The sequence below is a fragment of the Bos indicus x Bos taurus genome, chromosome 8 (genome assembly GCF_003369695.1).
Source record: "Bos indicus x Bos taurus breed Angus x Brahman F1 hybrid chromosome 8, Bos_hybrid_MaternalHap_v2.0, whole genome shotgun sequence".
In the NCBI taxonomy this organism is placed as follows: Eukaryota; Metazoa; Chordata; class Mammalia; order Artiodactyla; family Bovidae; genus Bos; species Bos indicus x Bos taurus.
The window spans coordinates 29,790,807-29,802,980 of NC_040083.1; the positions used below are offsets into that span (position 1 = coordinate 29,790,807).

General features: G+C 35.4%; 1 protein-coding gene across 10 annotated transcripts in view; it reads left to right on the top strand.

The window, feature by feature from the left end:
• The window catches only part of NFIB (nuclear factor I B), a 257,619-nt gene that overhangs the window by 191,054 nt on the left and 54,391 nt on the right, over positions 1 to 12,174 (top strand). For all 10 annotated transcript variants that reach the window (XM_027549231.1, XM_027549222.1, XM_027549226.1 and 7 more), the window contains exon 6: positions 2,611 to 2,729. In XM_027549231.1, coding sequence (XP_027405032.1) covers positions 2,611 to 2,729 — 119 coding nt within the window. The remainder of the gene's footprint in view (positions 1 to 2,610; positions 2,730 to 12,174) is intronic.

Genomic DNA, 12,174 nt, shown 5'->3' on the forward strand with positions numbered 1-12,174 from the left:
GTGTAATTGTTGTTCAGAGCATTTTAAACAATCATTTCGGGGGTGGGGGGACAAGGGAACTATGAAAATGTATTAATATGATTTTTATCTTCTATGAAGTATTGTAATTTCACAAGTCATGTAATTCTTTTGGTGACCTTAAAAATGATGTTGCCCTGGTTTAGGACTGATCCACCCAACTTTTATCCTAATACCATGTCCAAACTGGGAATAATGAAGTGAAAAATAAAATGTGTCATTTATTTAACTTTAAAAGGCCTTATTCTAGGCCACAGGTTTGCCAAGTTCTTCAGTTGATGCTCTTTGAATAATTTAGTTAACTTTTAGTTACCAGTGAAAGTATTACCTGCTCTGAGATTTGGCTGAACCAGTTGGGAAAGAGCTACAGTGAGGTGACTTTGTCTTTTGGTTCTCTGCTGACATTCTCATTTTTCTCTCTCGACCTTCTAATTGTAACCTTCAGGAGTTTAAAAGGAAATCTTCTATTTAAATGAGGAAAAATTAGCTTGGAAAGTTATTGTACATTAGAATTTCATGATATGTTCCTTTACTATAGAATGATAGAAGAGGGCTGAGTGAACGAGAAGGCAAGATAAGCAGATATTGTAGCTTTATTGGGTTTTCTGGAGGTTGAATCTTCAATACAGAAAGACCAATCTCACTTTCAGAGCATTAAAAATACCCATGATCAGATAAAAGATCCTACATGAATTTCAGAGCAAAACATGTATTTTATAATACCAATTTTTTAAAAATAAAAAAATCTGGATAACCATTTTCCTATGCTAGTCTCAGTAACAAAAATTAATTGCATTTGGATTGATTATGGGGCTGTGCACATCTGTACATTTATTAGCTAATTTAATTGTGTGTCATTTATGGTCAAACTGTTTTCCTATAGTAAGATTTCATAGCAAGTATTTAGGTTTATTATTAAAATTGTCTGTGATATGGTAATTTGTTTAAAATGCTTTGATTTTTCTAAATTTAAAATGTGAATAGTAATATTTTTATTTTATATGATGGATCGGTATCATCCACCTGGCTCTTTCCTCATGATTATTCAGTATTAAATACAATACTATGTCATTTAGAATAAAAAAGTTTTAAAAAACATTTATCTTTTATTTCCTTATGAAAATCTTTTCTCCCTCATTTCAAGTTTTCCTGTATTTACTGTTGATTCACAGATGAAAGAATTAGATTGAAGGAGGGGTTAAAAAATGCATTCTAATTTTAGATACCCTAGAAAGAAACTAAATATCTACTATTTATTCTCACTGTGATTTAGCACTAATAGAAATTGCCATCTTCTACATAATGTTAATAGTTTTGGAGTTGTGAGTCAAATCTTAATCACAAATGTATCTATGAGTATACCCAGACATGCACATGTTTCCAGGATTTTGAAAGAGTACAGTCTAGGAAGTCAGGCTGCTACAATTAACATACTCAGGACAATTGATTCTCTTCAAATTTGTCTCCCTACTTGTAATAAAATGGAGGATTGGATTATGTATGTGGCTTCTAAAGTCAGGTACAACTCTGAAATGCTACGACATTAGGTTTTTTATCACAACCTCAAGTTTATTCAGAAGATTTCCTTTTTTTAGTTTTTACCTGCATGGGTGTGAATAAGGATTTTTTTTTTTTAATTTAAGGAAACAATATCCATTTTCATATTCATAACTAATTGTTTAATACAATATTGGTGAAGATATATGAAGGCATGTATTAAGCAATATGGCATGTGGAATAGAATAGATTTTTAATCATGGCTCTAAATATTCATTTTTCTTAGTTATTGTGATAAAACCATGTTTTGTTTATTAAAATATATTATTTTGGAAGTATACCATTGGGTTTGAATTTGGCGATGATGATTTTCATGGTTGACCTTAAGAGTAAAGGATCAACAACTGTATTTTTTAAGGAAAAGGTAAATAAGAATATATGAAACAGTTTATAATCAGACAAGTACTATAAATTTTTAATATTATTAATTATAGGGTTACTACTAATAATTACTATTTAATAAGTGCCAGCCACTAAATGTATGAGCTTTATATTTAATAACTCATTTAATCCTCCCTACAATTCCCCTTTGAGCAATGTTTTATTGTTTCCATTTTACAGATAATTAAATTGAGCTTAGAAAGGTTATGGACCTTACTTATCTGTGAATTCATATGAAAGGATTACATTGTTAATGGCAAGTGCCGTACAAATGAATGTTACTAATATTGATAATAATTATGAGTTAGGTGCAATCTTAATAACAGTTTTTAAGTTAGTAAACATATCACATTAAGAATTCACTTTTTAACTACCAAAAGTAGTATTTTACTACTGGAAATATATTTCAAAAGGTAAATATAAGAAACATCCTATTCATTACACAAATACAGTTCTACTCTGTTATAATAAATGATACATAAAACGGAAAATGTTTGCTACTCCTGTTGATGTCTTGAATACTCACCATTATTTCTGGGATATTATTACTTGTGTTTGTGGAAATTTCTCCAGTAAGAATATTCTTAGATTATAAACTTGCAGGTGCTATGCATCTTCCTAGAATTCCCATTAACTGTTGTCATATTTTAACAGCAAAAGACCCAAAACCATATCCATAGATGAAAATATGGAACCAAGTCCTACAGGAGACTTTTATCCCTCTCCGAATTCACCAGCTGCTGGAAGTCGAACATGGCACGAAAGAGATCAAGGTGAGTAAAAAGGAGTTGCCTCTAGGGACGGTGGGGGAAAATGTCAGCTCCTTCCATAAGTTTCATTTAGTCAAAATTTCATAATTGAATCAATATGGGTTATATTTCTTCATGAAATGATTGCAGTACAATTATTTTTAAGGTCATGTACTGATCAAATGTTATTGAAGTTACAAAATTCCCATATATTTATTTGTTTCTTGAAATTGAACTTTTTCCTTTTTTTTTTAGAATAATCTTTTAGAAACCTCAGTATGTGTGTGACTGATGATGGTGTGGCCATATTAGTTGGTTGGATTATAGCAGACATAAATTCTAATTCAGTCAGATCAGTTTGTTCCTCTTAATATGGGGTATTTTAAGGTGGAGCCAAACTTTAAGCGGTTCTCAGGTGCCAGTTACTGAAAGTTCTCGTTTAAAGGAAACCATGCTTTCTTTTGGAAGTAGGTACAACGTGAACAATAAATATAAGTGTGATGTTAGACACTTGGCGTCTGAGTCAATCTAGTTATTTCTTCTAGATGAAACTATAACCTAACTCTAGGGCAGCTCTAGGAAAAAATATAAATATCAGAAATAGGTATTCTTTGACTCTCTACATTCATACTTTGCTCTTTTTCTTTCTTAAAGTCTACTGGGTTAAATATATTTCATCAGGTATACTCATGCCTTTTTGCCACGGTTAGAGGGAGATTATTAAACATGGAAACAAAGATTAGGTAACAGTCTTTGTTGGTATGTGTGCAAAAATGACTTATAGAGCAGAACAAAGTATATTTGAAAATTGTCTTTAAAATTCTCCATTTAATTAAAAATGTAAAAAAAAAAAAAAAGTGGTTTTCAGTCCATAACTTGGGCGAGTGTATCTGAGGATTGAGGAGTTGCATGTCCAGTAATCTCAGGAAACCAAATAGCCCTGAAGCTTAGCAGTTAAAGCCAAAATTCAGGATTCCCTTTCTGCTGCTCCATGTTTTTCTACTGAGTGCCATAGGATTTAAAGAATGGTGAAATCGTCTTCACAGAGGAATTGACATTGAGTCAGGTGGAGCCGGGTGGGTCTCCTTTAGCGTGCTGAGATTTTAACTAAAAAAGCAGGGGGCAGGGTGGATGAAGACAAAAGCACAGGCAAGCACTGAGGTGGGGAAGTGAGTTTCCGAATGGCCGTGTGTGTGCCCTGTGGCTGGAGGCTGTTTGTGTGAATGGAAATAATGGGCCGTCATTTTAAGGAAGGATTTGAAAATCAGCTGAAGAGTTTGGGCTCAGAGATCCTACCCCACCTCCCCAGTCTATTCTGTAGACAGAACCATCTTTTAAAACATAACGTCATATCACTCCCCTGCTGCAGTTACGAGAGAAGCAGGATTCCCTCACATGATTCACAGATCTTCTTGGTCCTCTGGCCTCTGACCACTGCTCCAGTCTCAGCGGGGGCTGTCTGCTTCCTTCTCGCACTCGAGCCTGCTGCTTTGTTTAGATTTGGAAGTGTAACACCCAAGACCTTCATATAAGCCATGCCCTCTGGAACGCTCCTCTTCTGACTCTTCATCTGGCAAATTCTTGGTCATTTTTCATGTCCCAGCCTAAATTGAGGAATTTCAGTTTGAAACCTAGTATTGTTCCCTCACTGTACTCGTAGTATGTTGTTCCGTATTTGCTTATGGGATTAATTGTCTGAATCTGTCTGCATTGTGAGGACAGAGACTTTATCTGTTTTGGCTACTGTGTATTCAGAGCCTAGGAACCCTGTGCAACACTTGGGGTTCAGCAGAGGCAAATAGATGTTTGTTGGCTACGTGGACCACCGATAGGCGAAACACCAGTCTCATTAGCAAAGGCCAGAAATAACAGGGCCTTCATCAGACTTGCAGAAGTAAGAATAAAAGCAAAACCCTCAACCCTTTATATTTTATTACTTGTTTTGCTGACATTGTCAGCTTTTTCTAAACAAAGCCATATTTTCCTCATCAGAAAATTGTTCTGGAAAAGATTCTAATGGTAATAACAATAACATTGTGAATGTGTGGCAATGAATGTGTTGTGCAGAACTGTAGGTGTTCTTTATTACAGACAGTGTCACTCTGTAAGAGTTGCTTCCTCTTTCAGCCTGTTGAATAAAGCCAATTTCAAATCATATTGTAAAACATTTTTGAAAAGTAGAAGGGAAACTGTCATTCTTTCTCTTTGTAAAATCATTGTATTGTCTTGGTGATTTTCTTTTGTCAAGATGACTAGAATTATTGGAGAAGTCTGTAAAGGCATATTATATTAAGAGTAGGGAAGAATGATTCATTTTCACACATGCTTCAAAAAAATGTGTGTCACTTTAATTCTGAGACCCTGAAGATTTTGTAATGTGCACAATAAGCCACTGTGGGAAGAAGACATCAACTGTAATGAAAACATGAGGGCAGGATAGTACTATCTTTATAAATTTCCTAAACCAAATGCAGTCCTTTTGTTCGGTGAAAATTGCTTTCTTCAGATTTGCAAAATAAAATGCCTCATGGTTGTTCTTGTCCATCTTCACATGTTCTTTAGTCACACTTGCCTGTCGTCTTGCAGGGAGTATTCTAAAGGGCATATTGAGTACCACTTGAAATTGTAATGGCTTTAGTACATGTCTAAAAACCCTATACTAATTAGTATTCAGTGACTACTTACTGGTCGCTTAAAATATACTTGTGTTTATAATTGGCAGAAATGTTTAAAATTTACTGTTAATTATTTCCTGCATCTGCCTCATTCTGTTCAATTTTGCACTAAAATCTACACTTGCCATAGTCCTTAACAAAAGTGAGTGAACTATGTGAATCAAAGATAGTAAAATTATGGACAGTATGTGTCATTCCACCTTTCCTTATAATCTGAACCAGGAACCTAAACCTTTGAGATTTATTCCAGGTAGATAAAAATAAAGGATATAGTGTAACTAAATGATTATCCTCATTTCATTTTAAAGAATTAGGCAGAACTTTATAAGATCTAAATTCATGCAATGAGAAATGGTCCTGTAATTTTAACAAGTTAATGAAAAGTGTTTTTATTTTAGCATATTACAAAGTTATATTTTTTGTCTTCCAGAATGCAAAAAAGTTACATTTCATAAAATCATTGTAATTTTTAGTTTTGTAGAATATAGAACATTTTAAAACTGAACAGTGCTTAATAGTGTTAAACATTTTGTAGGAAACTTTATAATTTGCTTAATTTTCTTCTGATAAATAGTGCAGAAATTAAATTTGCTAGCATCTATATTCAGAGAAGGCAATGGCAACCCACTCCAGTACTCTTGCCTGGAAAATCCCATGAACAGAGGAGCCTGGTAGGCTGCAGTCCATGGGGTCGCTAAGAGTCGGACACAACTGAGTGACTTCACTTTCACTTTTCCCTTTCATGCATTGGAGAAGGAAATGGCAACCCACTCCAGTGTTCTTGCCTGGAGAATCCCAGGGACGGGGGAGCCTGATGGGCTGCCGTCTGTGGGGTCACAAAGAGTCAGACACGACTGAAGCGACTTAGCAGCAGCAGCAGCATCTATATTAGAGAATATTTATGTTTTAGCTTTGTATTCTTTTATATATAAAGGAAGAAAAAAGAAAACTGGGGCACTAACAAAGGGATGTACAGCTGCTCTTACACTGTTTTCCTATATTCTAGAATATTTTTTTCTTGCTTGGTTTCTGTTTTGAATTTCCTAAACTGCGTGACTGCTTTTACCGCTATTGACAAGTTAGTTTCTTGAATACTGCTTTTCATCATTTTAGATTTTAATAGTTAAATTAATTGAACTGGGTCAGTGTATCAATTTGCTTGTTGAAAGTTTCTTTTATTATTCTAATAGTTAACCTCACAAAATATTCCATCCGAGAACTTGTGTACCTGAAATTTCTTCCACCTGAGCCAACTCATAGACTAAATTCCTTGTTGATATAATTCCCTTGAAATCATTAAACTAGTCCTTTGTAACTTATGATGTAATAGGAAAAATAGAGACAGGTCTGAGTTTTTCCTCTAATTTAAGTTGCTTTCTTGGGACTCAAGCTTGTAGTATTTTCAAGGCCAGAAATTTAACAGACTAAAAATTTTACCTAAGATTACTAGTTGTTCAAATACTTATCAGACTGAGAAGCTGTTAAATTTTCCATTTATAAAGCCCAGCTATATATTACAAATACTTTTACTATATCACTAAATGTCTATTAAATAGTGTTTTAGGAGTTTTATATTCAGGCTTAGATGAATCAGCGGTTTATTAGAATTGCAGAAGCAGATAAATAATTTTTTATTATTTATAATTATTTATTTTTATTATTTATGAAAAATATGCTTCACAGAGAATAATGTAAATCAGATTATGAAGAAGCGGTCTGCATGACCATCTTACTTTTGAGCATTATGAGAAATAAATCTTACACAAAAATCAATAAATTGGTATATTGGCAAAAACTAGCACTACTTAGAGGTGTATTGGTATGTAATCACAATTTTAAGAGCAGTTTAAAAATTTATACTGGACTCTCAAACAGTCAGTCTTTAGGCGTAGTGGTCTACTTGTTGTAGGTACTAGAAAAAAACACTGCTTAAAAAAGTTACAGTTCTGTCATACAAATAAGTCTCTTCAGCTAGGTTTTTTGAAGTTGTAATATATTTCCAAACCCTAGAGATTTATTTGTGATAAATTTGCAAAGGTTCTGTTTAGTAATAGAGTCTTATATGTTGTGCTCAATTTCAATTTGCATTTTATAGAGTTCTATAAGGATATGGTATTAAATATCCAATGAATTAAGCCAACGGCCTCAAGGGAACACTCGGGGCTAAAGAGTAATAATGCCAGCTTAGTATCATGCATTTAATCAAGTACAGGAAATAAATAACAGTCAGTAGAATGTGGTGACACCGATAGAACCAGAATCAGAGACTAGCCTTTCTTAATTCAAGTTTAAAGAATGTTAATATATCTCCTAGATATAAGAACATTCAACTAAGATTGGAAAATTTTATTTATACAAAACTTTAAACTTTCTTATTCATAAATCATTTTGTAGAATATTTAATATGCTACTGTCTGCTGTGAATATGAATATCTCTGAGTGGATATTGACAGAATATGTTTATTAAGTTTGTGACCTTAGAACCCTTTTTCCCACCATCTAAGAATCTATAGGGAGAATCCATCATACATTCAAAACTTTAAAAAACAGCGCTCTAGCCCAAACTACAGTCTGACAAATGATAAACTCTCAAGTTTCTAACTGTAGAAATAGGTGAATGAGCAGCTTTCACAAATAGTTGAATAACTACTAACATTTAGTGATGTCCTAGAAAAATGCAAGGAAACAGCTTAATAATCTCCTGAATGTTTAAGTTTGCTTTGGGGGCCAGATAGAACAGCAACAATTCCTTACATCCCTAGAGTTTGTATCACAAGGATTAAATATGAAATGTTCAAATATCAGATTTTGAATTAAAATCAAAGATACAAGTGATCTTGAGGGATACATGTTGTTTAAGCACAATTTTAAAGCGTTTTTTTCATTGTTGTTGTTCAGCTTATTATTAAAAAAAAATACTGAAAATCAAGAACTTATAGTTCTTATAGAACTTGCAGTGAATCTCCATATATTATCATGTTATTAGAGGGCAAACCCTGGCGATGCCTTCATCACAATCTTTTTCATCTTCTTCAACCACAAAACCAGTACAATATTGTAAAGTTTAAAAATAAAATTAAAAAAAAAATAAAAAAAGAAATCTAATTATAAATTAAGTCATATAATTACACAATTGATTAATATACTGATAATAAAGATCCTCTTTAGAGAATTAAAGTAAAAAAAAAAAGAAAAATCGCATTATGAATATCTTTCAAACAGAAAGGAAAACAGTACGTTGTTGGTGAGGCTTTCATCAGAATCCTTATACTGACTACTACTTGACAGATGTGTGTGCTCTTTTGACGTGTTTTGGATGGAGCACAACCTGTGTACATGTTAGAAGAGACAATACTACTTATAAGTGGGAAATGATACTCAACTTCTGTTCTCTGGAGCCTTAATAATTTGAAAATACAGCATTTTGCAGAAAAGCCACCATGGATAATTGGTTTGAAAAAAATAACTTGCTGTGTGTGATGCTGTGCCTCTAGATTGGGGGAACACAGCCTAAATTAGGGGTGTGGAAAACCCATGGGATACAGTGTGCTTCATTATCATAGAGTGCCCTAAAAAGTTTCTTGAAATGGAAAAAGGTTTTATTTCAAATCCATTATGCACTGATTTCCTATTTAAGTTTATTTTGAAGTAGCTTGGAAACCCCGTTTCTTTTGTTATTATGATACCAATATCATATACAATAGGAAGTTGATTTTTCAGACATAAGAACACGGGTTATTAGAAGCCTTAGTGAAAGTCACTCAGTCCTGTCCAACTCTTTGTGACTCCATAGACTGTATCAGTTCAGTTCAGTCACTCAGTTGTGTCCACCTATTTGCAAACCCATGGACTGCAGCACTCCAGGCCTCTCTGTCCATCACCAACTCCCGGAGCTTACTCAAACTCATATCCATTGAGTCAGTGATGCCATCCAACCATCTCATCTTCTGTCGTCCCCTTCTCCTCCTGCCTTCAATCCCAGCATCAGGGTCATTTCAAATGAGTCAGTACTTTGCATCAGATGGCCAAAGTATCGGAGTTCCAGCTTCAGCATCAGTCCTTCCAATGAGTATTCAGGACTCATTTCCTTTAGGATTGACTGGTTTGATCTCCTTTAGTCCAAGAGACTCTCAAGAGTCTTCTACAGCACCACAGTTCAAAAGCATCAATTCTTTGCCGCTCAGCTTTCTTTATAGTCCAACTCTCACATCCATACGTAACTACCGGAAAAACCATAGCTTTGACTAGATGGACCTTTGTTGGCAAAGTAATGTCTCTGCTTTTTAATATGCTGTCTAGGTTGGTCATAATTTTCTTCCCAGGAGCAAGCGTCTTTTAATTTCATGGCTTCAGTCACCATCTGCAGTGATTTTGGAGCAAAAATAGAGTCTGACACTGTTTCTATTGTTTGCCTACCTATTTGCCATGAAGTGATGGGACCAGATGCCATGATCTTCGTTTTCTGAATGTTGAGCTTTAATCCAACGTTTTCACTCTCCTCTTTCACTTTCATCAAGAAGCTTTTTAGTTCTTCTTCACTTTCTGCCATAAGGGTGGTGTCATCTGCATATCTGAGGTTATTGATATTTCTCCTGGCAATCTTGATTCCAGCTTGTGCTTCAGCAAGCCCGGCATTTCTCATGATGTACTCTGCACATAAGTTAAATAAGCAGTGTGACAGTATACAGCCTTGACGTACTCCTTTCCCGATTTGGAAGCAGTCTGTTGTTCCATGTCCAGTTCTAACTGTTGCTTCCTGACCTGCATACAGATTTCTCAGGAGGCAAGTCAGGTGGTCCTGTATTCCCATCTCTTTCAGAATTTTCCACAGTTTGTTGTGATGCACACAGTCAGAGGCTTTGGCATAGTCAATAAAGCAGACGTAGATATTTTTCTGGAACTCTCTTGCTTTTTCAATGATTCAATGAATGTTGGCAATTTGATCTCTGATTCCTCTGCCTTTTGTAAATCCTGCTTGAACATCTGAAAGTTCATGGTTCATGTATTGTTGAAGCCTGGCTTGGAGAATTTTGAGCATTTCTTTGCTAGCGTGTGAGATGAGTGCAAGTGGGCAGTTGTTGGCTCATTCTTTGGCATTGCCTTTCTTTGGGATTGGAATGAAAACTGACCTTTTCCAGTCTTGTGGCCACTGCTGAGTTTTCCAAATTTGCTGGCATATTGAGTGTAGCAGTTTCATAGCATCATCTTTTAGGATTTGAAATAGCTCAACTGGAATTCCATGACTTCCACTAGCTTTGTTCATAGTGATGCTTCCTAAGGCCCACTTGACTTTGCATTCCAAGATGTCTGACTCTAGGTGAGTGATCACACCATTGTGGTAATCTGGGTCAGTAAGATCTTTTTTGTACAGTTCTTCTGTGTATTCTTGCCACCTCTTCTTAATATCTTCTGCTTCTGTTAGGTCTATACCATTTCTGTCCTTTATCGAGCCCATCTTTGCATGAAATGTTCCCTTGGTATCTCTCATTTTCTTGAAGAGATCTCTAGTCTTTCAATTCTATTGTTTTCCTCTATTTCTTTGCATTGATCACTGAGGAAGGCTTTCTTGTCTCTCCTTGCTATTCTTAGAAACTCTGCATTCAAATGGGTATATCTTTCCTTTTCTCCTAAATAGTCTATGGAATTCTCCAGACCAGAATACTGGAGTGGGTAGGCTTTCCCTTCTCCAGGGGATCTTCCAAACCCATGGATCGAACCCAGATCTCCCACATTGCAGGATGCTTCTTTACCTTGAAACTCCTTATTTACAGGTAAGCAACCCAGGCTTCCTGGGTGGCTCAGTGGTAAACAATCCGCCTGCCAATGCAGGAGACATGGGTTTGATCCCTGGATCAGGAAGATTCCTTAGAGAAGGAAATGGTAACCCACACCAGTATTCTTGCCTGGGAAATCCCATGGACAGAGGAGCCTGGTGGGCTACTGGGGTCACAAAGAATCAGAGACAGCTCATGCATTGGAGAAGAAAATGGCAACCCACTCCAGTGTTCTTGCCTGGAGAGTCCCAGGGACAGAGAAGCCTGGTGCGCTGCCGTCTCTGGGGTCACACAGAGTCGGACACGACTAAAGTGACGCAGCAGCAGCAGTAGTCACTGAGCACACACACCCCATTTAAGTATGAGAGGCTGTCTCTTCTAGAGTGTCTAGATATTAAGACCAGAACCTTAGTCTTCTTTTTCAAAGGCTATTTTTTTTTTAAATTTTTCTGTTATCCTGCCACCCACCAAGGAATCGATATAACTTAACCTATGTAGGGAGAAATGGACTAGGAGAATCTGAACACTGCTTAACATGTGTTGGCAGTTGGACAGTTCTCATAGGGAGCTTCATGGAAGGTTCTGTTAAACCTTATAGAACTAGAATAAAAGTAGAGGTGAATTTATGAGTTTTTAGATTCTAGAAGAATTGTCAAAACAATTTTGAGGTGGTAAAATTTATATCTTCTTTTTTAAAAAACCTCTTACCCTTACACTTTGTGCCATGATAAAGTTTCTGAACTAGGGAAAAAAAAGGAGATTTGAGTGCTTTCAATGGATAAATGTGGAGGAGAGCTGGCTTGAATATTTAAGCGTGCTATTTAAAGTTAAAAAAAAAACGTTTTGTTATAGAGAATGTCAAAAGCAGAAAGAATCTTAAAGTGAGCTTCCATGTACCATTTTCAGCTTTAACTGTCATCAATATTTTGCCCATCTTGTTTCATTTAGTATCTCCCAGGTTTTTTTTTAGTATCTTAAAGTCAATCCCAGACTTTGTGTCATTTTACTTGTGAATACTTA